Source organism: Panthera pardus, unplaced genomic scaffold, assembly GCF_024362965.1.
Source record: "Panthera pardus isolate Hobbes unplaced genomic scaffold, ASM2436296v1 HiC_scaffold_2, whole genome shotgun sequence".
NCBI lineage: Eukaryota > Metazoa > Chordata > Mammalia > Carnivora > Felidae > Panthera > Panthera pardus.
Window position 1 is genome coordinate 133,849,565 of NW_026526765.1, and position 27,290 is coordinate 133,876,854.

Below are 27,290 nucleotides of genomic sequence, written 5' to 3' on the forward strand. Positions count from 1 at the left end.
TCCTTCCCCTCTAGACTGGGGGTTCCCTGAGGGCAAGAATCAAGCATGTTTTATTACCTGTCCCCAGCCCACAGTGGGTGCACAGCAAATACTGATTAAGGGAGTGAAAATGGCTTGGCTGAGGGGTAGTGGGATTTGACTGTGAATTCTTGCTTTCCCACATGGATCTACTTCCCCCATATCTCCGAGTCATCCAGCAATACTGAATGATAATCTGCACACCTGCACTGAAAGGCAAGATTCACCCTAGAATTAGTTTTTAAAACATCAACGTTGTGGCTGAAAGGGAACCACCATGAATTTCAGGGAATACTCACTTACGTGACATTTATGATGACACTGTAAATCAATGCATAGGCCAGCAGCTAGCATTTACCGAGCCCTGGATAGGAGCTAACATCATGCTCCACAATCCATGTGCATTATTTTGTTTAATACCTAAAGATAATAAAACTACTCTACGTGTTGGGTATGCACCCACTTTGTAAATAAGGCAACAGGGACCTGGAAAGAGTAATTTGTTCAAAGCCCAGCACGGGTAGAGCAGAATCAAAACCGAACCCAGATTTATTTGTTTTCACATCGAAGAAAAAGTTGGGTAGCAACCTGCTAGGTGGGCTACTTATGGAAAAAAAAATGGCTAAAATTTAGGATTTAGCACAGATCAATGGGACAGCAGGAGCAATAAAAGCCTGTATTGTGCAAAAGCAGGGACAAATTTAAATTAAAACTTCAGAAAGTTCTCACCATTGAGAAAAGGAAAAGAAATATTTCAAGCCATGGATTGGTTGAAGTCGTTGACGTTATTTCAACATACTGTTACAAGAAAAGGACATCTTTTTGTAGAAACTATTACTTTACATTGAAGAGTAGAAAGTCATATTCATGGTATAGACATAAATGTTAAATGAAATAGATTATCTGGGGACAGGGAATTGAACTAAGCTACAGGCAGACACAGAAATTGATATTCAATGCCCCCTAGTGAGTATTAGTTCAGCACACTGGTTCTCAGATTGATTGACACCGAAATTAGTATTCTGTAATTTGTAATTAGATGTAGGAAGCCAGAGCACTTTGGAGGCATTTGATGGGTTCTCAGGCAGGCAGCTTAATTGGTAATGAGATTTACGTGTTGATGTTAGTGCGGCAGACTGGAGGCTGAAGGGTAATACGCTACTATCCGTTTTCTTTCTAAAGAACAGATTGCTTTGTGTATATGAAAATAGGATTATACATGTATAGGAATACCTATCATTTCATCACATATGTAACTAGATACAAATGCTCTGGTAAAACTTTCAATTTCCAGCAAATTATTACAAGGGCCCAATACAATATTGGCTAAAATAGAATGAGTCCTTGAACTTCCTTTTATTCATTTCCTTAGATGTTTTTAATGCTCAGATGTAATGACAATTATGTGGCATTTGCAAATAGGCACATCCTGATTGCCCACAGCTATTAAAAGTCCTTATTAATAAGACCTAATATACATATCCCGTGGGGAATCTTAATAAATTTCAAATTTTATTTTCCTGTTCAAAATCATTTCCACCATAAAAGCTAGTTTTCAGCTGAAAAGTCCAGGCCACAGCGAATGTCTTAAGGCTCTATAATAGGGCTATACCTGAAAACAGAAATGTCACTTATAAATAGATTTAAATTAGTTTCAACCCTATGATAGACTGCAAAAATAACAATCGCCACACATTCTTCGCCAACTCCTCCTATCAGTTGAAACTGTAGTTGGTGTAGACCTGTTTTGACTAGAGGGATGTTAGCAAATATGAGATAACCAAAGGTTTGAAAAGTGTTTGCACGTTGGGGCCTTTTCCACCTCTTTTTGCTTTTGGAAGCCAGGCATTATGAAAGAAAGCCAAGGTTAAGGTGCTAGCTGCTGAAGACATGTGGTTCAGGCATCCATCAACCAGCCAAATGGTAGACAAGTGAGGGGGGAATTCTAGGACCAATCAACCTCTACTTGATCTGCCAGCTGAATACGAGGAGAAAAGCAGAACGACCACCAAGATGTGCCCAGCTCAAATAGTCAAGCAAAAAATCAACTGCTGGGATGCCTGGGTGGCTCCGTCGGTTAAGCGCCCGAGTCTTGATTTCAGCTCAGGACATCATCCCAGAGTTGTGGAATCCAGCCCCACATCAGGCTCTGCACTGACACACGGAGCCTGCTTGGGATTCTCCCTCCTTTCCTCTGCCCCTCTCCCCCACTAGCTTGCTTTCTCTCTCTCTCTCTCTCTCTCTCTCTCTCTCTCTCTCTCTCTCTCACACACACACACACACACACACACATACACACACACACACACACACACACACACACACACACACACATTTAAATGGTAAAATGAACAAGCTAGATTTTCAATTAATACAAAGATTTTATACCTCTTGGTTCAAAGGAACCTTGTGTTTCCAGGAAACACATTTTCACTCGCCAAGTGTTTACTTAACCTTGTCACGTAAAGAGTGGCAACGTCTTCCAATGAAGAAAACCAAAGTTGATTAAAGCAGCTTACAAAGTTGCTTGAGATACATTATGAATGCACTTCTTTGATATGTCCCACTAAAATGTATTCCAAATATTCTCTCTCTCTCCCTTGTTTGCTCGCTTATAGTACAAAGTCTGCTTTTTCGTTCCTAACAACGGTTTAAAGAAGAGACCGACCGCACACTTCTATTTACATTTACCTTTTCTGCATTTGAGATTTGACGTGGCCACAAGTTACTTTTCTGGAGCATAAACGAAGTAACAGCTGTGCGGAATTCAAATAAGTAATTCTTGTAACATTTGAACTGCTATATAATGCACTACATTTTTGTCAGACCGAGCTTTTCCGGCAGTCTGCAAAGGAGACCCAGAATCTAAGTGATAAGTATGTGGTCCTTGGGGGAGGGAGAGGAAGAAATGGGGTAGAAAGATGTTTTCAGGGGTAGGCAAGGAACACTACAGTGGGTGGGATCATGGTTTCCTGTTCTTAAATTCTTCGAGAAAGTTTTGAGCTAAAAGGCCCCTGTGAGTCCTATGTCAGAGTAATCAATTCTGAAAACATATTTCACATGTGACAGCCACATGCGAAACACTTTTATGAAACTTCCACTGGTACCCTTCTTTTCTACACAGATGTGCTGTCATGTCAAAGATGCTGCAGTGAGAACCATTTTTGGGATACTTTTACGTACTACACTGGGCTTAACTCATGTCTTTCATTGCATCTTTGCTTCTAAGGGAATGTCACAGAATCCCCCTCTTAGGGAAACATTCTACAAACCTCAGCAAATTTAATTTTTGGCAATGGCCATCGATGGAGAATAGAATTTGATATCCACCCAAGAGCCTCTACCAGTTTGAGCACTTCCGGCCTGGACTGTCACCCACTAAGTAAAGAATTCTTCCACTCACTTAGCAGCTCCTCCCCAGAATGATGCAGAGGCAGGAAGGGTCTCAGGGTGGGCATCCCTCTGTCAATCTCTCCTTCCAAAGAGTGGTCACTGCAGTTCAAACTGTAATAGGACACATCCTTCCAGGGGCAGCTAACCCTCACCTATGAGTGTTATCCAGGTGGCAGGGACACCGCTTGTCACACTTGATGCCATACAGCCCTTCTGGACACAGACGCGCCTCGCAATGCTCGCCAGCAAAGCCTGCTTCGCAGAGGCAAGAACCGCTCACGTGATAACATTTCCCTCCATTGACACATTGGCAGGTCTCCGCACAGCCAACTCCGTAGGTGCCAACGGGACACTCGTCCTGGCACCTGTCAAGCAGGAGGCGGGAGCAGAAGACAGATTAGTCAGTGTGGTGTAAAAATACACAGTCCATTCTGATAGGCTTTGTGATGTAGAAACTGAAACTGCTTTTCGCATTTGATACATTGTTTTCGTGATAGTCCCATTACAGGTATAAAAGCAGTAAACTGAATCACTCTGGCTACAGATAGTATTAACAGCAGTATGAGTCTGTTCAAAGGAATAACAAAAATGAAACCAAAATAAAATTATGAACTTGCCACAGGAAGAACGTTTTTTACCTCGTGCTTGCTAAAGATATATAGATATAGACACAGATACAGATATATCACTTGAGGAGATACCGAAAACAGGAAAAGAGTAATTGCCCAAATTAGGAAATTAAAATATTGAAATAGATGCTTTCCCCATTTTAACGATAAAACTTTGTGGCATATTTCAAACAATGTTAATTCTCTTGGCTTTCACGGTGGCATCAGTATTTAATCCAGCCATGTATCTGCTCTTTTCAAAGCTGAATGACAATAATTGCCCCTCATTTAGAAAGTTATGCATTTAATAAACACAGTCCTCTTTAGAATCGGGGAAGTCAGAGCTATAGCTATCAGGTTTCCTTGATTCCACCTGGGGAACTCTTGCCAGGAGATTTAGAGATGCACAGAGTTTCCTAGCACAAACTTTTTGCAAAGTGGGGTATCGTCCTCCGTAAGAAGGGTTGACCAATAGCAAGGAAAAAATATCCGGTCCCCAAAATTGACTTTATCTTTTAAAAAATAACATTAGAGTCTGCTCCTAAAGGAAGGACAGGGTCTGTAAGTGGCCGCAAGGAAGTATGATGGAGAAGAGAAAATTCTCATCACGCCATAGAATGCATGACCAGTTGTCCAGCCAGCCAAGTTTCTTTGGGACATGGCAAGGTGACTTCACGGAGGCTCCCGCAACAGAAGGAGCACTTCCTGCCAAGGGAGAGTGAGATGGGGTCTCGTCTAGCCAAGTGCCGGCCGTAAGTAGGGTACGCTTTGTGGATATCAGCAGACACTTCCCATGTGGCTCTCGTGTCATGCCAGAACCACGGTCAAAAAGGTAGGTCAGCACTGCATTTTTTTATACCAGTATAATGCCAACAGCAAGTTCAAAATAATGAATTCAAGGATACCTAAAGGCACTGGCAAAGGGGCTGAAAAGCAAACATTTTCCACAAGGTTTGCTTATGTTTTATGGGGCGTGATTAGTAACAATACCAAGACTGGCTGGGATTCTATTTAAGAGTAGAAGATAAATCTCCAGATCCCTTTGACACTTTTCTGGTCAGGCCTGGCTCTAGCATGTATTTCATGAGACAGAGAAAAGGAAAGGAGCCTCTGGTAAACTTGGTTTCACCTGACTCTTAAGACCATCTTTAGGTATGTTTGTCAAGCAGCAAAATCTTCAGATCAACTGCTCAACAGATCATTAGCAAAGTTCTGTAGTAACTATCATTTAGCATAAAATCAGATGTGTGTCTTAAGGTTACCCAGGAGTATACCTATTTTTAGACCAGAGTATTTTTAAAGGGTACTCTATTTTTAACTTGTAAGAAGCTTTAATAAGCCAAGTCACTTAGTTTATTCCTTAAAGATGTAAACTTTAGAGAAAGAAATGCTGAAGTATGGTAATTTGGCCTCGTCATGGCTCGGCTAAAGGATGGTAAGACAACTATGCAACCTGTTCATCCAGATTTTCCTGCAATTCAGTTCCAAAAAGATAAAGATAAACAAGGTGAAATAACATTGCTTCCTCTCTCTTATATGGATTTGAAAACTAACCAAAATGTGAAGCTTTGGGATCCATGATTTTAACTTAGTAAAAAGCTTAGCTCTAAAAGTGGGTGAACTGAGTATAGATCGGAAGCCTGGAAAAAACGTCTGTCCACTGACAAATGACAGGGAAACAGTGTGTATATTTCATCCTATCTTGGCAGAGACTTCCTTTTCTTTGGGAAAACAAAATCCATAATAACTGGTCCTGGACCATATTTACCTTTCTAAGCTATAATAAAACATAGTACTAGTTTGTATTATAAATGGCAAAAAGCCATTTGAATTTTACTTACTGAAGTAGCCATTATGTAAAGCTCACTTCATAGTCTCCTTTCTTTTTCATCAATGTTGCACTTGTAAGAGAATCCTGTGAATAACAGTTATGTCTATTTCCATCTACTAAACCAAGGTGGTAGGGTATCTTCCTAGAAGTAGACATTTTCCGTCTTTGGAAATAAAAGCAATCACGAGGTAGCTTATACCTTTCAGGTTAGCAGAGTTAAAAGTCTTTGTCAACCAGACTTATCTCCCTTTTTGGCCCCTTTATCTAAAAGAAGCATCATTCTCAAGGAATTTCATGCCCTTAATGTTGTTTTTGTGGTCCCAGGCAGAACAATGGGGGAAAAAAATCTATCTTAAGAATTAGTAAAAGAGGTAATAGATGTTCTTAGGAGAGACAGCAGAGAGGCTGATAAAGATATAGCAATTATATAGTGGCCACAGCAGAAATATAGAAATTTGGAGTTTATACATTCTTTCATTTTTTTAAAATATTTTTTAACGTTTATTTATTTTTGAGACAGAGAGAGACAGAGGATAAATGGGGAGGGTCAGAAAGAGAGACAGACACAGAATCCAGGGCAGGCTCCATCCAGGCTCTGAGCTGTCAGCACAGAGCCCGACGCGGGGCTCGAACTCACAGACCGTGAGATCATGACCTGAGCCGAAGTCGGTTGCTCAACCGACTGAGCCGCCCAAGTGCCCCTTTAATTTTGTTTTAATGTTTATTTATTTTTTGACACAGAGAGAGAGACAGAGCAGAGACAGAGGGAGATACAGAATCCAAAGCAGGCTCTAGGCTCTGAGCTGTAAACACAGAGCCCGACATGGGGCTCAAACTCACAAACCACGAGATCATGACCTGAGCCGAAGTCGGACGCTTAACCAACTGAGCCATCCAGGCACCCCTCATTTTTGTTTTTGAATAATGCTCTGGGATTGGAAAAAAATGGATAAGCTTTAAGTAGAGATAATAAAATACAACCCCAATTCCCAAACCAATGAAGGTCACAGGCTTATTTTAATACCATTTTGATTATTATATTGCATCTTGTTACAAATGGATGGAAAAGGAAGTGAGTTAGCATATAAGGGGTGGCAGCTCCTTTCTGCCTGGTCCTTTTGAGCACGTCCCTCCCTAGAGGGCTTGGAATAATTGGGCCAAACCATGATTTCGTGGGAAAGAATCGCATTCCTCATTAAATCTGGGATCGATGGATCAGCTGCCTGCCTTTCAAGCATCTGGAACTACTGCTCTGGGGGAAATATAAAAAGTGCTGGAAAACAGCCAACTTTTCCACAATCCTAGATACCAGAAAGTTACCCCATTGGAGACCAAAGCCGCATCCCCCTCCCCCCACCCCCCTACCCCCCCCCCCCCCGCCCAATTCCTGTCTGTAATTTCTGACTTTACCTCCTCTGACCCACATTCCTTCTTCACTTGCAGGTTAATAGGGAACCTGCATGGCCAGACAATCTTGGCTTCACCTTAACAGACAGCCGAACTGAGGCACAGATCTCTCCATGCAGCTAACTCTTAATGGAGCACCAATTACAGGAAAGGACCCCAAAGGTCTGAGCGATTCCATAGTGACCCACTAGCATGAAGAACACTCTTTTAACCCCTTCAAAAGAATTTGCATGAGAATCTGGAAACCACCAGATGGTAGGATATCTTTCTAGAAGTAGACATGTTCTATCTGGAAAATAAAAGCAATCATGACGTAGCTTATACCTTTCAGGTTAGCAGAGTTAAAAGTCTTTGTCAAACAGACTTAGCTCCATTTGGGGGATATAAGGGATATATAGATAGATATAGATATAGATATAGATATAGATATAGATATAGATATAGATATAGATATAGATATCTTCCCTCTTGCCTGGCTGTGCCACATTACAGTTCCTCACCACAATGTCCTCCTAAACTGTCCACAAGCCCCAGGGACTATTATTTGGGCATCCCATGAGCCTCTCTGCCTGCCTACAAGGTGTCTGTTTTGTTTTTTCTGCTTCTACTGTGGCTGGGAGTGCGTCCCCACATCCTGGAAATGCTCTGCTGACAGCTACCAGTGGTGATACCTGCTCCCCCAGGCAGCAGCCCTCTGGTCTAACCTCAGTGATCAAGTTACGCTGACTTCTTAAAACAGGGAAATGCCAAGACCCCAGGCCCTCAAAGCTGCTGTCACCACAAACTGCCCCATAGCTGCTCATTTTCCCCAATCGTGGTGACAAAAGTGCATGCTGTGTGTGTGTGTGTGTGTGTGTGTGTGTGTGTGTCTAGAACCCAGATGGGCATGGTATAATTAAAAACAGAAATCAGGGGCGCCTGCGTGGCTCAGTCGGTTAAACGGCCGACTTGGGCTCAGGTCATGATCTCGCGGTCCGTGAGTTCGAGCAGCACTTCGGGCTCTGTGCTGACAGCTCAGAGCCTGGAGCCTGTTTCAGATTCTGTGTCTCCCTCTCTCTGACCCTCCCCCGTTCATGCTCTGTCTCTGTCTCAAAAATAAATAAACATTAAAAAAATTTTTTTTTTTAAAACAAAAAACAGAAATCATGTTGTCAAGTCACCAGAAAAACAATAGTTAGTGGAACAACAACTCAAGAAGATGTTCCCTCTTCAACTTCCTTGTCTTCCTTTGGCTCGTTGCCTTCCTTGCCTTAATCTAAAATTCACCTGGAAATTAGCTGTTATCCCCCCCTCCCCTGCATTCTAAATAAGATGAGTCTAAGTCTGCATTATACATTCGCCTTACAAGTTTGCCTTATATGTTTGTTGTCTTTGTGTTGCCTCAGATTTGAGACTTAAACCAGTAGAGGACAAGAAAAACGATTATACAGCTGATCCTCAAATAACATGGGTTTAGAACGCACAAGTCACTTATATGCTGATTTTTTTTTTATAAATACAGTCTGCTACTGTAAATATATTCTCTCTTCCTTATGATTTTCTTAACATTTTCTTTTCTCTAGCTCACTTTATTCTAAGAGTATAGCAATACATATAACATAGAAAATATGTGCCAACGGACTGTTTATATTATCAGGAAGGCTCCCTAAACAGTAGGCTATTAGGTTAGGTTTTGAGGGAGTCAAAAGTTACGTGCAATTTTTCGACTGAATAGGGGGTCAGTGCCCCAAACCCCTGAATTTTTCAAGGGTCTGTATTTAATTTTTTAGTGCCCTAAAATATTAGACAAAGCTATTATCCTCATCTATCTAAAATATAACAATAAGCCAGGATGTAGGTCACATAAACTTTTTGAGAAGCTCAGTTACATGTTACAAAAACCATGCTCTGAAAGGTGTCAATAATTTGCAACATCAAAAAATAAAGGTAAAATACATAATTACATTAACAAAAGATGAAAAGCCTTTAATGAAGCCTTTCATTAACTTTAAAGAAGTTAAATAGATAACACTAATAAAAGTTCCTAATAAAAACAGGGATTAAAAAAAAAACACCCAAGCATGAAAAATTTTACTAAAAACCAGTAATGAGCATGAAACTACACTGAAGCCATTTTCAATGAAATTAGGAAGAAGACAGGAATTCCCAGTTTTACCTGTTTGTCAACACTGATTTAAAGGTTTCAATTAATGCAATTATTTCAAGAAAATGAAACAACCCTTATAAATATAAATAAATGAAACAACCCTTATAAATATTATAGAGACAAATATCTTTTTTGGGGGGGGGTAGGTGATAAAATAACTTTAGTGTTTGCTAAGTAACATTTGAATTAATTAAAAATTTTGGTAGAGAAACTAAATAAAAACACTCAAAATCAAGCCTGTCTTTATCCTGAAATAGCCAATTAGAAACTGAAATGGGATTTTCCCAAAAATACAAAATACTTAGAAATAAATTTAATACGAAAGTGCAAATTCTAAGTTGGGAGGGGGAAGTGAGGGACCACACTATATAGCATCATATTTTTTTCTTTTTTTTTCTTCTTCAAAGTTTGTTTATTTTTATTTTTTTACTTTAAATTATACTTATTATTATATATTCATAAAAATAAAATTATAATAAAAACACATATTGATTATATAAAGTTAGAGAAATTACGTAGCAAGAAAACAAATTTTCCAGTATTCCCACAATCTAGAAATAACTATCATTTACATTTTACTGGATTTCCATTAGTGCTATAGTATCTTATTAAAAGTCAAAAACAGATCAGCCTTTTGGGAAAAAAAAAAAATAATGAGGGAAGAAAGTTGAAGAAATTCTTAGGTCACAGATATCATCAAAAATAATGATAGCTAATTTTTATTTGGTCCCCAGACATCACTCAAATTGACAATCACTAGTATTTGTACAGTTCAGAGAAATCACTCAACTATAATAACAGCTAATATTTGTAAGCTTCCATGCTGTTCTAACCACTTTAATGTACTTATTGAATCCTGAGAGCAACCCCAAAGGAAAGTAAAATTATTTTAGCAATAAGGATGTATCTAAGGACACAGGTTCCAAAAAATCTTTGTTGTGAGCCATTATAATCTCCTACCTCTCAAGTCTTTTTTCTCTAACTGTATGCACACATCCAAAAAGCTTGGTTATCTGGTCTTTTAGGATGTAAGAGAGGAAAGAGAAAATTAGAAGGAGTAAGGTGTGCAAAGCCGTCTAGGGTAACCCTTCACTGATACAAAAAATGACAGTGGATGGAAGGGCCAGATGAACACAGCCATTCATTTGCTCTTATAATCTTCAAAGTCCCATTGGATCTCACTTGGTCGCTACTCCACAGGGAAATGACTGGTATTCTTAATGGAATACTGAATCATAAGAAGGTAACTTTATGCCCAGCATACTTTTTAAAGCTAACCAAATACACATCCAATTTTGGAATAAATCTATCAAAAACTATTTAAAATGTAAAAAGTGGCTGTCCAGCCATTCAACTGTTGAGCACGAAACATTTATCACAGGTTCTGAATAGCTGGGATTTTATTTCTTTATTTTAATGCTGTCTGTCTTCAATTCACCATCACTGTCGATGGTTCCATTTCTACACAATGAGTTGGGAAAAAAATCTGTCGAACACATTGATACCTTATAGACGCCTCTGGAATATTACAGAACAGTCACAGACACGTAGTAGCAAAGGTATTCCCTCGGCTCTGCAGGCTTTCCTTTCACACCATTATGAACAGTCAGAGAAAGATAAGACTATCCCTTACCGTTCCCCTGTGTATCCTGGGCTGCAATGACACTGGCCTGTGGCAACGTCACACGTCCCTCCATTATGGCACTGACATTCTTGTGAACAGTTCTTTCCAAAGCGACCCTGAGGGCAAGGCTGACCACACACTGTGCCCTGCATTCAAAGAGATTTGGAAAATTACACGGGCCTCCAGCCAGGGAAGGGCTAAAGGAGGAGGGAAAGAAGAGAGGAAACAAAAGGAGGAGGAGATAAGGGAACAGGGCTGCAAGATAATTAGATGAAGGGGATTTTAGAACACTCTGTACATCATCTAAAAAATGTTAGGAACTTTAAGTGGACTTATTTACTTGGTAAGCCTAGATCTCAAGATACATTCAAAGATGCAGAACAGGGGCACCTGGGTGGCTCAGTCAGTTAAGCGTCCAACTCTTGATTTCAGCTCAAGTCATGAGCTCATGGTTCGTGGGTTCGAGCCTTGCATGGGGCTCCGTACTGACAGCAGGGAGCTTGCTTGGGGTTCTCTCTCTACCTCTTTCTGCTCCTCCCCTGCTCACGTACTCTCTCTCTCAAAATAAATATTTTTTTAAGAAAAGATGGCAGAATAATCTTAATAAATATCCATATTAAAAAACTGAAGTTTAAGATAAAGTTACACAAAATTATTATGGTAACCTAAGGAATTTATAAATCCCCCTAAGCGTTCTTCCTTGTGTCATACATGTACAATAAGTCAACAATACTTACTGAACATCCATTACATGAATGGCAACATCTGGTGCAAATACAATATCCAAATGCTTTACCATATGTTCTAAGGAAAACACACATTATCATTGGCTTTATTTCTTACAAGGTATAATGTAGCATAAGACGGAAATTTTGTGTACCTGGATTAACAGTAACATTGCCTAAGAAGTAGTTCTACAAGAATGAACCTAGACATTTTATTATGAGAGAAAAACACTTTTATTTTCAGCAGGTTGAACAAACATTGGTGGGCCAAGATCAATAGGAAAGCTTATTTCCTGGGAAGAAAAATCAAGAGAGGAACTTGGACATGTTTCCTCACCCTAGAGGCTGTCCATCTTGTCAGGCACTGTCACTATATTTAACCCAATCCTCTGCTTTATATAAATAAGTGCCAATAAGTCAGTGAAATACCTTCCCGTTTTCTGCTTCACTTGGTCATATAACTTGGGCTTGTAGCTTATCATCTGTTTATTGGAATTATTGTTAGAGCAAACAACATTTCCCAAATAACAGGGATTTTTAAACTGTTTTTTTTTTTAACTGTTGCAAGCTGTTGCTTTGTCCTCCATCTCTCTAAAAAAAGGCAGACTGTGGGCACTCTGAAATTGGAGGCTAGCAAACACCAGATGGTTTTGTAAATGTTTATTCTGGATAGCATAAGAAAATACATTTCCTCTAACTCCTGGCTACGCACAAAGGCAGTTGGTGTGCTAATTAAGTCTCCTCTGGTGGTTTCTAGCTATCTACAAACAGGGAAAGTTCTTCCACAGACTCTTGGAACTGAAAAAGCCTTTGAGAGATGATTCAAATCAATGCCTCACTGAGAATCATCTATGCATCAGGCATAGAGTTAAGCTCTGAGAATCAAAGTGATAAGGTCACAACCTTTAATTAGTTCACAATGTGATGAGGGGGACAGATGAAAAAATAGCTCTAATCCCTCCATTCTAGCACACCATAACAACACGACTGAAAAAACAATGTGCCAAGGGTCAATCTGCGGTAAGCAGAAATTCTGGTGAAAATTCTCATTCTCCCAGGGACTGACCCTACCCACATTTTGTAATGGTCCCCCATCAGCTTTAGAGATGTTGTTGAAATATTGTTTGTGAGTAAAGATTAACGTGAGCAAATAGCTTTAAGTAAGGCATTCTTAGGAGTTGAAATGCATGTGTGTGTATATGTAAAAGGTATATATTTCATCTTTGAAAAGCACCTAGAGTAATAGCACAAATAAAATATTGTAGAGAGAAGTATACCTTAGAAGCTCAGCTCTCAATTCACAGATTGAGAAATGACCTGAAGCATTCAGTAAAAAAACTTCTACCAAGGTAGCAGCCTCAGAGTACAGACACACTGGAGAATGGGAAGATCCATCTACCCAGTAATTGGGATTCATGGTCCAAGCCTGTGGCTGTCAGTATCCCACACCATAACCATCCCAACCAAGAAGAAAGCTTCAATCTCAAGATGAGGCAACTATACAGACAACATCTATACAATAGTCCTGGAGTAGAATGCCTATAACTCTTCATCCAAAGAACATGGAGCTTTCCGGATACTCTGCTGCCCCAACAAAATCCTTCCCTTGCCAAGAACCAAGCAATGTCCAACAACGGCAAAAGACTGCTTATAAGAAATGAAGAAGAGAAGGAGTCAAAGGTAATTCAGTATTTCTACCTTGGGCAAGAAGAAAGAAATGCTGGTTTTAACGAAGATTTTTAAAAAGCAGAAAAGGAGTAGCCTTAAGAAAGACTTGGGTTCATGACAAGTTTTGTTTCATTAGCAATGACTTTGATGTGGCTCGAGCCAGTTCAGTACTTCTCAAGAGCTCCCTTGTTCACCCCATCATCAGCCACTCAGTAAAGGCCCCTCACTCTGACTCCATTGATTTAAGGGGTTTCTTTGGGCTCTGCCTCTAGAACCAGACCTTGTCTTGTCTGCTTACCTTTCTAACGCTCACCTTGGGTCTAATATTTCGTTTCCCCTTGTCTACATGGTCCTCACATCTTGAACTCTCCCTTACTTCCCATGATTCTCCCTGGGATGTGAACTCCAGTTCTCCTTTGCTTCAGGACTACAACAAGGGCATTAGCAGACCAATTCTACTCCATGTCTGGCCCTTAAGGCTCCAGCTTGGGTGGAGCCCAAGTAGATGGTGGCTTCATGTCTACAGGTCATCTGGGTTGGGGTGTTTAATAGGACAGTGACAAATATATGTCTGGACTCAGAAGGAAGGTCAAGATTTGGGAAAAATCAGTAGATGACTGTTAAAGCCATGGATCTGGGTGAGATTTTCAGAGATTTATAGTGAGAAAAGAGAAGAAGGATAAGACTGAAACCTAGGAAATGCTGTAATAAAGAGGTGTGAAGAAGAAGGAGGTTAGGAAAAGAGATCTTCAGTAAGAGAAGTAGGAGAGGGGTTATCAAATAAATGGAGAAAAAGATTATGAAAGGGAGGCGGATGAGCAACAGGGTTGGAAGCTTTGGTGAAGTCAAGCAGAATGAGCACAGAAAGGTCAGCACTGGATCTAATAATCAAGAAGTCTCTTATGACCCTACCAACATAGTTTCACTACAGCTGCTGGTGATAGAAGGGGATAGTGAAGTGAACCGTTCTCTTAATTTTTGTTTGTTATTGAAGGAAACAGACCTTGGTCGTTCACTCTTGTGCCTTCAAGCAGATGTACGCACAAACCAATGCCGGTAATGACCATATCACACCCAGGTTTCAGAGAAAGCTAGTTGGCAAATCAGCTTTGATATTGAGTGTGTTGCAATGTCGCAAAACACTAAGCCCGTGAGACACGACACGAAGAAAGTGTAACATGGTCAAAGTTTGGGAGGTGTGGTGAGTGACAGCTTCCTCTTGGATTTGCATACAAAAGGCTTTGAGAAACTCTGCCATACCTGGTAATAAACCTGGTTCACCTCAATTGTGCCTCCACAAATATATGACCAGATCAGTTGTTCACATAACACTCACTCTGTTGAGAATAATGGTCTCAAAGAACAATAGTGATCCATGGAACTTAATTATAAAAACAATTACAGACATATTTCATTTACTGTGTTTTGCTTTATTGTGTTTCACAGACACATTGTGTGTTTTTTCTTTTCTTTTCTTTTCTTTTCTTTCTTTCCTTTTTTTTTTTTAACATTTATTCACTTTTTGAGACACAGAGACAGAGTGTGAGCAGGGCAGGAGCAGAGAGAGAGGGAGACACAGAATCCGAAACAGGCTCCAGGCTCTGAGCTGCATAGAGCCCGATGTGGGGCTCGAACTCATGAACCATGAGATCATGACCTGAGCCGAAGTCAGACGCTTAACTGACTGAGCCACCCAGGCACCCCGCGTGTTTTGTTTTTTAAACAAAATGAAGGTTTGTGACAATCGTGCATTCAGCACGTTCAGTGATACCATTTTTCTTTCTTTTTCTTTTTCTTTTCTTTTCTTTTTTTTTTTAAGTAGGCTCTATGCCCAACGTGGGGCTGCAACTCACGACCCTGAGATCAAGAGTCGCACGCTCTACTAAGCCAGCCAGGGGCTCATTTTTTCCCCCGCGTTGGCGCCATTTTTTTCTTTTCTTTTTTTTTTTTAATGCTTATTTATATTTGAGAGAGAGCATGTGAGAGAGAGGGGAGAAGGGCAGAGAAGTGGGGACAGAGGATCTGAAGCAGGCTCTGTGCTGATAGCAGAGAGCCTGATGCAGGGCTGGAACTCATAAACCATGAGATCATGACCTGAGCCGAAGTAACTGACTGAGCCACGCAGGCACCCCGGCACCATTTTTCTAACAACATTTATTCCTTTCACATATCTGAGTCATATGTTAGTAATTCTAACATTATTTCAAATTTTTTTCATTACTTTTATGTTTGTTATGGTGATCTGTGATCAGCGATCTCTGATGTTACTAATGTAATTGCTTTGTTACGTACATTGGTTTTTTAGACATAATGCCATTGCACTCTTAATAGACTACAGTATAGTATAAAATAACTTTCATATGCTGTAGGAAACCAAAAAATTCATTTGGCTCACTTTATTGTGGTATTCACTTTATTGCTGTGGTCTAGAACCAAACCCGAAGTATCTCCGAGGTATGTTAATATTTAGATTCTTCCAGTGTTTAACAGCATTGTCTGTCATACACGAGATGAAATATTTCCCTTTTTTTTTATCCTGAGGGAAAGTGCAGGACAGGTGGCCACTATGTTTTCCAATGAGGACCCTTAGTGCACTTCAAGATTTAATCACCTTCTGCCTGAAAATGGACGGAAGGCTTCCAGCTTTAAAAATGCTCAGGTCTTTCCAGTTTTGCCACCTTTAACCATCGGTACAACTTTCCTTTGTGCTAAAGTCTCCTATGTGCCCTTTGGGGTGGGGGAGGGGAGGAAGGGAGCTTACCAGCCAGCCAGAAGGGCAAGAGCATTCTCCAGTGACGTGATGACATATTCCTCCATTTTGGCAGGGGCATCTCTGCTCACACTGTGGGCCGTGCTTGCCAGGGGGACAAAGATCCTCACAGCTGAGGAATTGAGGTGTGACAAAAGATACCATTACTGACCCAACCACAAGACCCTCGGGTTCAGACACAACAGCACCCAGGACCCTAAAACAGATAGCTTTGTCCGTTCGGAATTCTTCATTTCGTTAACATCAAGGTATTAACCACATTGGCTGGAAAGGTCGTTGAGGGGTCACCTAGACCTTTCCTTTCTTTGGGGGTATTTTGTGATGAAACTGTTTTATCTGCTTTTGTTTGTGTGTCTGTTCAAACCTCAAAGGAGACTGAAACACTGGCACAGCCCCTGCTTTGTGTACATATTCCTCATAATTAATCTCCAACAATCTCTTCTTGAAACTGATCGTTTTCCATGACTTTAACCCCCACCCTTTTTCTATGAATGAACTTTCCTCGCTAAGGCTTTGTCTTGTCTGCTCTCCTGTAAAATTGGTCCAAGTTTTCCAAAGCCCATTGTGGCCTTGATAAAAACCCGTAAGAGCAATATTAACAATTAAGTCGTTTGAGATGATCATTCTCCCAAAAACCAGGGCTTTCTAGGCTAATGCAGTTTTTCCTTTAGCTCTACTTTATAGCTATTAATACTGTTGGCAGGAAGTATTTACCTAATCAGCCGCATTTTTTCAAGTTTTAGCTCTGTGATTTACAAGTGTAATTTTCCCAGTAAGAGAATGATATTTTTCTATATCCTACTTTTTTTTTTTTTTGGCAAATTCTGCCTCTTATTCTGTTTGCTTATACAAGCCACTGAAGAATGTCCTTCATACCAAATAAAGAAAGTAGTGGAGGTTAAGAAGATGCTCCAATTTGATCCAGAAAGAATGAAACTATCTGCACCCACATATCCTACACAGATGTGATACATTTCTTTCATGTTCACAAGGCAACATATGTATCCACAGGCATTAAATAACCCAGTTAAGCTTTTATCATGGACTATTTCCAACATCTTCCCCTTTTTCTCTTTTCTAGGGCACTAAACCCACCCCAACTTTCTCCAGCTAATTAGTTACCACACAAAGCAGAACAGCACGGATCATTACCTATGAGCAGTGTAAAATAAATGCACTTGTTGGGGAATCGAAGCAGATCCTCAAATCTGCCCCAGCAACCCCCAAATATTTCCACTCAATGCAACATCCCAGTCCTCTCTGTCTCTGCCCTGCCAGAAGGACAGCATGGAAGCCGGCCCTCCGACTTTGGTTGGGGTCTGATGTTCAAGAGTTAAACAGCAGGAACATCTAGTGGCTGTCACTGCTGATCTCCCCATCTGTGTCTGGAGCCCCGACCTCTCTGTGACTTCAGGCAGCAAGAGAAACAGAAGCACGGGAAGACGATGGTGGCAGCAGCATGAACGGAGAAGGTGAGAGGCCTCCGCCACATTGCGCGGCCCTGTGTCACTTACAAGGCTCCAGTGTATCCCGGCGGGCAGCGGCATTCCCCCGTGACGTGGTCACAGGTGGCTCCATTCTGACACTGGCATCGCTGGCGACAGTCATTACCGTAGGTGCCCTGCTCGCAGCGGTCCTCGCAGCGCCAGCCCCGGAAACCTGCAGCACAGTGGCAAGCCCCCGTGATGGGGTTGCACAGAGCCCCGTTTTTGCACTGGCACCGGCTGCTGCAGTGGGGCCCCCAGTGATCACCGTCACAGGCTGAAGAGGGGGAAAAACAATGGAGGGTGTCAGAGTATGGGTGCGGGTAAGAGCAAGCTCTTCAGAACCCGCTTTCCTCTCCCCTTGACGAGACGGCTTCATGACCCCTTCGCTGCTCCTCCTCAGCTGGACATCGTGGCTCTGACACCAGCCCAGGCAATGCTTCATAAATGTGACCAGCACTAAGTGGGCCACTTCCAATCAGTCCATTGCTCAAGCAGAGCTACGTTTTCCAGCGTCGTGACTTTGCTTGGCCTGTTTCCTGCACCCAGAGTGTTGAGTTTGATGTGGCTAGAGTCAATGGCTAGGGGAGATGTAACTAATGGGGGGGGGGGGGGGGGGCGGGGAGAGGAGGCCAGCTATCCAGATGGGAAGGTTCAGCTCATACAAGGGATTAAATGCACACTAAGGAACTGGATTGCATCTTGAGAATACGGTATTGGCCGTAAAGGATTTCGAACAATGAGAGACAATGCAGATTTGTGTCCTAGAAAGGTCATCTAGCTACATTCTGAGGAAGGGGCAGGAAGGAGCTCACAAGAGGCAGGGAGATGGGGCAAGAAGAATGGCAGTAGATCAGGAAGTAAGTGAGGTTCAGGGGCCTGCCTCAGGCAGTGATCCTGGAGACCAAGAGGGGTCCTGTAGGCAGAGCTACTGTGGAGGGAACCCACCCTGCTATAGGTCTAGGCTGGAGTAATCCAAAAGAAAACTGATCTGCTTTCAAGGTGTCAAAGAATGTGTGGATTGGGAGGTAATCCGAAAAGAGAGAAAATTATTGATACAAATACTTAAATTCACTGGCTTACTGGGGCGCCTGGGTGGCTCAGTCAGTTGAGCATCTGACTTCAGCTCAGGTCATGATCTCCTGGTTCGTGGGTTTGAGCCCCACATCGGGCTCTATGCTGACAGTTCAGAGCCTGGAGCCTGCTGTGGATTCTGTCTCCCTCTATCTGGCCCTCCCCTGCTCATGCTCTGTCTCTCTGTCTCTCTGTCTCTCTCTCTCTCAAAAATAAATAACTGCTAAAAAAAAGTAAACTGGGGCACCTGGGTGGCTCAGTAGGTTGGGCATCCGACTTCGCCTCAGGTCATGATCTCACCAATCCTGAGTTCGAGCCCCTCACCAGGCTCTGTGCTGACAGCTCAGGGCCTGGAGCCTACTTCAGATTCTGTGTCTCCTCCTCTCTCTGCCCCTCCCATGCTCATGCTCTGTCTCTCTGTCTCTTAATAATAAACGTTTAAAAAATAAATAAACTCAGTAAATTTATTTAAACAGTTAGACAAACATGAAACTGAAACTGGACAGCAAAGGAAAAAGACAACAGGCACACGAAACCAGGTAAGACAGTAACAGAAAAGAACATTTGAGAAATAGATTTAAAAGCATAATTCCAAAGGAAAGGAGGAATGACTGCAATTCAAGTCGATGAGCAGGAATAGGGGAGCAGGAAAGGAAAAATTTTCAATCCCGAACCTTCTACAAATTGTAAAGGGGGATGATAAGCAAAACTAACTCAATATGCATTGCCTACCCAGCTGTGCATTTATTTACTAATTAGATGCTATAAAAAACACTAGGGAAGAAGCACCCTGCCTGGAGCTCTTAGGATAAACTGCTTTTATGACTTAAGACACAGTTTCACTTCATAAAAATTCTGTAACTTTAACAGATCTAGAATCAACCATTGGAAAACAAAACAAACTAGGCACACAGCAAATAACTTAGGAGATGTACAGGATTCACCTTCCAATATTAGAATCAACCTTTCATTTTATAACATCAAAAGGTTTAAATGAATAATTTTGTTTTTAATCAGCATGGCTTCGTTCTCATTACCACCTTAATAAACATACTTTAGCGCAATTAAAAACAATAAGAAGATTATTGAATCTAAGGCAGATCAAGAAAGCAATTACCTAAGAATTCACAATCATCTTTCACAAAGAAAGATTAGGTAGTAGTTCTGAGATTTAAGCCTCATTGTTATTCATACAGTTGTTTCCTTTATTGCCTATGGATATGGACACAGAATTTTTTGTTCAATTATAACTCTTTCAATCTAGGAGCTATACTTTAAAAAAAATACACAGTATGTTTTTTTAAACCCCCTAGGGTATCCAAGTAGAAAAGAACATACCCTGTTTTTAAGGTAAGTTACACAATCCTTTGTAACTTGTTCCCTGGTTCATCAATCCTAAGAGTAAGGAACAGCTTCATTCCACATAAGCCAAATCCCTTATCCTATAATCTGAACCAGTCGATTTGGTGATTTAGTTCATCACCGTTCTCTGTATTATAAATGATCTTATTCCCGAAATGTGAAGGTATCCTTGATCCCACTTCTTGCAAGATTAAATACAACCCTCAATACTTTTACTTATTTTTTAAAAGCTATTCAGGGAGGAGGGAAGATGGCGGCGTAGGAGGATGCTGGGCTCACCGTGCGTCCTGCTGATCACTTAGATTCCACCTACACCTGCCTAAAGAACCCAGAAAACCGCCAGAGGATTAGCAGAACGGAGTCTCCGGAGCCAAGCGCAGACGAGAGGCCCATGGAAGAGGGTAGGAAGGGCGGCGAGGCGGTGCGCACTCCACGGACTGGCGGGAGGGAGCCGGGGCGGAGGGGCGGCTCCCCGGCCAAGCGGAGACCCCGAGTCTGGCTGGCAAAAGCGGACGGGCCGGACGGACTGTGTTCCGACAGCAAGCGCGACTTAGCGTCTGGGAGGTCATAAGTTAACAGCTCTGCTCAGAAAGCGGGAAGGCTGGAGGACAAAGGGAGGGAGAGCTGCTGAGTCCCCGGACGGCAGAGCTCAGCTTGGCGGGGAACAAAGGCGCTCGCCAGCGCCATCTCCCCCGCCCATCCCCCAGCCAAAATCCCAAAGAGAACCAGTTCCTGCCAGGGAACTTGCTCGCTCCGCGCAAACACCCAACTCTGTGCTTCTGCGGAGCCAAACCTCCGGCAGCGGATCTGACTCCCTCCCGCTGCCACAGGGCCCCTCCTGAAGTGGATCACCTAAGGGGAAGCGAGCTAAGCCTGCCCCTCCTGCCCCCGTGCACCTTGCCTACCCACCCCAGCTAATACGCCACATCCCCAGCACCACAAGCCTGGCAGTGTGCAAGTAGCCCAGACGGGCCACGCCACCCCACAGTGAATCGCGCCCCTAGGAGAGGGGAAGAGAAGGCACACACCAGTCTGACTGTGGCCCCAGCGGTGGGCTGGGGGCAGACATCAGGACTGACTGCGGCCCCGCCCACCAACTCCAGTTATACACCACAGCACAGGGGAAGTGCCCTGCAGGTCCTCACCACTCAGGGACTATCCAAAATGACCAAACGGAAGAATTCCCCTCAGAAGAATCTCCAGGAAATAACAACAGCTAATGAACTGATCAAAAAGGATTTAAATAATATAACAGAAAGTGAATTTAGAATAATAGTCATAAAATTAATCGCTGGGCTTGAAAACAGTATAGAGGACAGCAGAGAATCTCTTGCTACAGAGATCAGGGGACTAAGGAACAGTTACAAGGAGCTGAAAAACGCTTTAAACGAAATGCAAAACAAAATGGAAACCACGACGGCTCGGATTGAAGAGGCAGAGGAGAGAATAGGTGAACTAGAAGATAAAGTTATGGAAAAAGAGGAAGCTGAGAAAAAGAGAGATAAAAAAATCCAGGAGTATGAGGGGAAAATTAGAGAACTAAGTGATACACTAAAAAGAAATAATATATGCATAATTGGTATCCCAGAGGAGGAAGAGAGAGGGAAAGGTGCTGAAGGGATACTTGAAGAAGTAATAGCTGAGAACTTCCCTGAACTGGGGAAGGAAAAAGGCATTGAAATCCAAGAGGCACAGAGAACTCCCTTCAGACGTAACTTGAATCGATCTGCACGACATATCATAGTGAAACTGGCAAAATACAAGGATAAAGAGAAAATTCTGAAAGCAGCAAGGGATAAACTGCCCTATCATATAAAGGGAGACCTATAAGACTCGTGACTGATCTCTCTTTTGAAACTTGGCAGGCCAGAAAGGATTGGCACGAGATCTTCAGTGTGCTGAACAGAAAAAATATGCAGCCGAGAATCCTTTATCCAGCAAGTCTGTCATTTAGAATAGAAGGAGAGATAAAGGTCTTCCCAAACAAACAAAAACTGAAGGAATTTGTCACCACTAAACCAGCCCTACAAGAGATCCTAAGGGGGATCCTGTGAGACAAAGTACCAAAGACATCACTACAAGCATAAAACATACAGACATCACAATGACTCTAAACCCGTATCTTTCTATAATAACACTGAATGTAAATGGATTAAATGCACCAACCAAAAGACATAGGGTATCAGAATGGATAAAAAACAAGATCCATCTATTTGCTGTCTACAAGAGACTCATTTTAGACCTGAGGACACCTTTAGATTGAGAGTGAGAGGATGGAGAACTATTTATCATGCTACTGGAAGCCAAAAGAAAGCTGGAGTAGCCATACTTATATCAGACAAACTAGACTTTCAATTAAAGGCTGTAACAAGAGATGAAGAAGGGCATTATATAATAATTACAGGGTCTATCCATCAGGAAGAGCTAACGATTATAAATGTCTATGCGCCGAATACCGGAGCCCCCAAATATATAAAACAATTACAAACATAAGCAACCTTATTGATAAGAATGTGGTAATTGCAGGGGACTTTAACACTCCACTTACAGAAATGGAAAGATCATCTAGACACACGGTCAATAAAGAAACAAGGGCCCTGAATGATACATTGGATCAGATGGACTTGACAGATATATTTAGAACTCTGCATCCCAAAGCAACAGAATATACTTTCTTCTCGAGTGCACATGGAACATTCTCCAAGATAGATCATATACTGGGTCACAAAACAGCCCTTCATAAGTATACAAGAATTGAAATTATACCATGCATACTTTCAGACCACAATGCTATGAAGCTTGAAATTAACCACAGGAAAAAGTCTGGAAAACCTCCAAAAGCATGGAGGTTAAAGAACACCCTACTAAAGAATGAGTGGGTCAACCAGGCAATTAGAGAAGAAATTAAAAAATATATGGAAACAAACGAAAATGAAAATACAACAATCCAAACGCTTTGGGATGCAGCGAAGGCAGTCCTGAGAGGAAAATACATCGCAATCCAGGCCTATCTCAAGAAACAAGAAAAATCCCAAATACAAAATCTAACAGCACACCTAAAGGAAATAGAAGCAGAAGAGCAAAGGCAGCCTAAACCCAGCAGAAGAAGAGAAATAATAAAGATCAGAGCAGAAATAAACAATATAGAATCTAAAAAAACGGTAGAGCAGATCAACGAAACCAAGAGTTGGTTTTTTGAAAAAATAAACAAAATTGACAAACCTCTAGCCAGGCTTCTCAAAAAGAAAAGGGAGATGACCCAAACAGATAAAATCATGAATGAAAATGGAATTATTACAACCAATCCCTCAGAGATACAAACAATTATCAGGGAATACTATGAAAAATTATATGCCAACAAATTGGACAACCTGGAAGAAATGGAAAAATTCCTAAACACCCACACTATTCCAAAACTCAATCAGGAGGAAATAGAAAGCTTGAACAGACCCATAACCAGCGAAGAAATTGAATCGGTTATCAAAAATCTCCCAACAAATAAGAGTCCAGGACCAGATGGCTTCCCAGGGGAGTTCTACCAGACGTTTAAAGCAGAGATAGTACCTATCCTTCTCAAGCTATTCCAAGAAATAGAAAGGGAAGGAAAACTTCCAGACTCATTCTATGAAGCCAGTATTACTTTGATTCCTAAACCAGATAGAGACCCAGTAAAAAAAGAGAACTACAGGCCAATATCCCTGATGAATATGGATGCAAAAATTCTCAATAAGATACTAGCAAATCGAATTCAACAGCATATAAAAAGAATTATTCACCATGATCAAGTGGGATTCATTCCTGGGCTGCAGGGCTGGTTCAACATTCACAAATCAATCAACGTGATGCATCACATTAATAAAAGAAAAGAGAAGAACCATATGATCCTGTCAATCGATGCAGAAAAGGCCTTTGACAAAATCCAGCACCCTTTCTTAATAAAAACCCTTGAGAAAGTTGGGATAGAAGGAACATACTTAAACATCATAAAAGCCATTTATGAAAAGCCCACAGCTAACATTATCCTCGATGGGGAAAAACTGAGAGCTTTTTCCCTGAGATCAGGAACACGACAGGGATGCCCACTCTCACCGCTGTTGTTTAACATAGCGTTGGAAGTGTTAGCATCAGCAATCAGACAACAAAAGGAAATCAAAGGCATCAAAATTGGCAAAGATGAAGTCAAGCTTTCGCTTTTTGCAGATGACATGATATTATACATGGAAAATCTGATAGACTCCACCAAAAGTCTGCTAGAACTGATACATGAATTCAGCAAAGTTGCAGGATATAAAATCAATGTACAGAAATCAGTTGCATTCTTATACACTAACAATGAAGCAACAGAAAGACAAATAAAGAAACTGATCCCATTCACAATTGCACCAAGAAGCATAAAATACCTAGGAATAAATCTAACCAAAGATATAAAAGATCTGTATGCTGAAAACTATAGAAAGCTTATGAAGGTAATTGAAGAAGATATAAAGAAATGGAAAGACATTCCCTGCTCATGGATTGGAAGAATAAATATTGTCAAAATGTCAATACTACCCAAAGCTATCTACACATTCAATGCAATCCCAATCAAAATTGCACCAGCATTCTTCTCGAAACTAGAACAAGCAATCCTAAAATTCATATGGAACCACAAAAGGCCCCGAATAGCCAAAGTAATTTTGAAGAAGAAGACCAAAGCAGGAGGCATCACAATCCCAGACTTTAGCCTCTACTACAAAGCTGTAATCATCAAGACAGCATGGTATTGGCACACAAACAGACACATAGACCAATGGAATAGAATAGAAACCCCAGAACTAGACCCACAAAAGTATGGCCAACTCATCTTTGACAAAGCAGGAAAGAACATCCAATGGAAAAAAGACAGTGTATTTAATAAATGGTGCTGGGAGAACTGGACAGCAACATGCAGAAGGTTGAAACTAGACCACTTTCTCACACCATTCACAAAAATCAACTCAAAATGGATAAAGGACCTGAATGTGAGACAGGAAACCATCAAAACCCTAGAGGAGAAAGCAGGAAAAGACCTCTCTGACCTCAGCCGTAGCAATCTCTTACTCGACACATCCCCAAAGGCAAGGGAATTAAAAGCAAAAATGAATTACTGGGACCTCATGAAGATAAAAAGCTTCTGCACAGCAAAGGAAACAACCAACAAAACTAAAAGGCAACCAACGGAATGGGAAAAGATATTAGCAAATGACATATCGGACAAAGGGCTAGTATCCAAAATCTATAAAGAGCTCACCAAACTCCACACCCGAAAAACAAATAACCCAGTGAAGAAATGGGCAGAAAACATGAATAGACACTTCTCTAAAGAAGACATCCGGATGGCCAACAGGCACATGAAAAGATGCTCAACGTCGCTCCTTATCAGGGAAATACAAATCTAAACCACACTCAGATATCACCTCACGCCAGTCAGAGTGGCCAAAATGAAGAAATCAGGAGACTATAGATGCTGGAGAGGATGTGGAGAAACAGGAACCCTCTTGCACTGTTGGTGGGAATGCAAATTGGTGCAGCCACTCTGGAAAGCAGTGTGGAGGTTCCTCAGAAAATTAAAAATAGACCTACCCTATGACCCAGCAATAGCACTGCTAGGAATTTACCCAAGGGATACAGGAGTGCAGATGCATAGGGGCACTTGTACCCCAATGTTTATAGCAGCACTCTCAACAATAGCCAAATTGTGGAAAGAACCTAAATGTCCATCAACTGATGAATGGATAAAGAAATTGTGGTTTATATACACAATGGAGTACTACATGGCAATGAGAAAGAACGAAATATGCCCCTTTGTAGCAACATGGATGGAACTGGAGAGTGTGATGCTAAGTGAAATAAGCCATACAGAGAAAGACAGATACCATATGGTTTTACTCTTATGTGGATCCTGAGAAACTTAACAGAAACCCATGGGGGAGGGGAAGGAAAAAAAAAAAAAAAGAGGTTAGAGTGGAAGAGAGCCAAAGCATAAGAGACTCTTAAGAACTGAGAACAAACTGAGGGTTGATGGGGGGTGGGAGGGAGGGGAGGGTGGGTGATGGGTATTGAGGAGGGCACCTTTTGGGATGAGCACTGGGTGTTGTATGGAAACCAATTTGACAATAAATTTCATATATTGAAAAACAAAAAAAAGCTATTCAGTTTCACTCACTTTCTCTGCTCAACCATCTCCAAAGTTTCCATATCCCTCTCAACTTGTGGGAGCCTCATATGCTAAGTTAAATATTCATTTTTTCTTAATGTATCCTGGGGTATTAAGTGAGCAACACAAAACACAATTTTAGTTAATAATACTACCTTGATAAGGACAACCTGACTGTGTCAGAAGCACTTAGAAAGAAAAAACCATGATGGGTTAGAGTTCTTTCTTCCCACAGTGGCAGTGGGATAATGGTGTGCTGGCACGCATACATTTTATGGAATATGTTTTACAACATCAGGAGAGGAGTGGGAAGAAAGAAGTCAAGGTACTGAGGGGACAGAACACGTCTCTCTTCTCTCTTGTGATTCCCTTCCACATCCCATCCAACAATTTCTCTCCCAGAAGAGCAGTCAGGGAGAGACCAGTCCTATTTCCTTGGGGTTAGATAAATGCAAAAAAAAAAAAAAAAACCCAAAACACACACACACACACACACACACACACACACACACACACACAAAACAAAAACCCTTAAGACACCTCCTCATGATAGAAACAGTTCATAGCAGAAATTGATAACTATCAGCATCAAAGAAAGGGTTTCAGGCTTTAAAGGAAATATTATCATGCCGACATGGTTAATTTCCTGTCTATATCTAAGCACTGTGGTATGCTTTGAAGTGACAGCTTCTCCCTTTGGGGCTGTGTTTCCCTAACAGGCCATTGATACATGGACCTCACCATGTGAATACTGGGCGCCAACATAAGCGATGCAGGGGCGGGTGGGGGGGGCATCCACATACAGAAGCGTACAGACAAATAAGCAGGAAACAGAACAAGTGGGACACAGAAGCCTGGCTTGAATTTAGGCATCACTGACTTCCTTTCCTCTCTTCATTTGTCATATTCAACTACCGCAACACTTCCATTTTTACAGCTTATCACACAAAAGCCAGCTTTCTTACCTGATTGCTACAAATACAAGGGTATGTTGACTAGACAAGA

At 41.4% G+C, this 27,290-nt stretch overlaps 1 protein-coding gene across 1 annotated transcript in view; it reads right to left on the reverse strand.

Annotated features, from left to right (window-relative positions):
* MEGF10 (multiple EGF like domains 10) overlaps positions 1–27,290 on the reverse strand; it is a 182,162-nt gene that overhangs the window by 47,304 nt on the left and 107,568 nt on the right. The window contains exons 6-9 of the mRNA XM_019422125.2: positions 17,705–17,951; positions 16,182–16,302; positions 11,037–11,173; positions 3,564–3,776 (exon numbers count right to left, since the gene is read on the reverse strand). Of these exons, the coding sequence (XP_019277670.2) occupies positions 3,564–3,776; positions 11,037–11,173; positions 16,182–16,302; positions 17,705–17,951 (718 nt within the window). The remainder of the gene's footprint in view (positions 1–3,563; positions 3,777–11,036; positions 11,174–16,181; positions 16,303–17,704; positions 17,952–27,290) is intronic.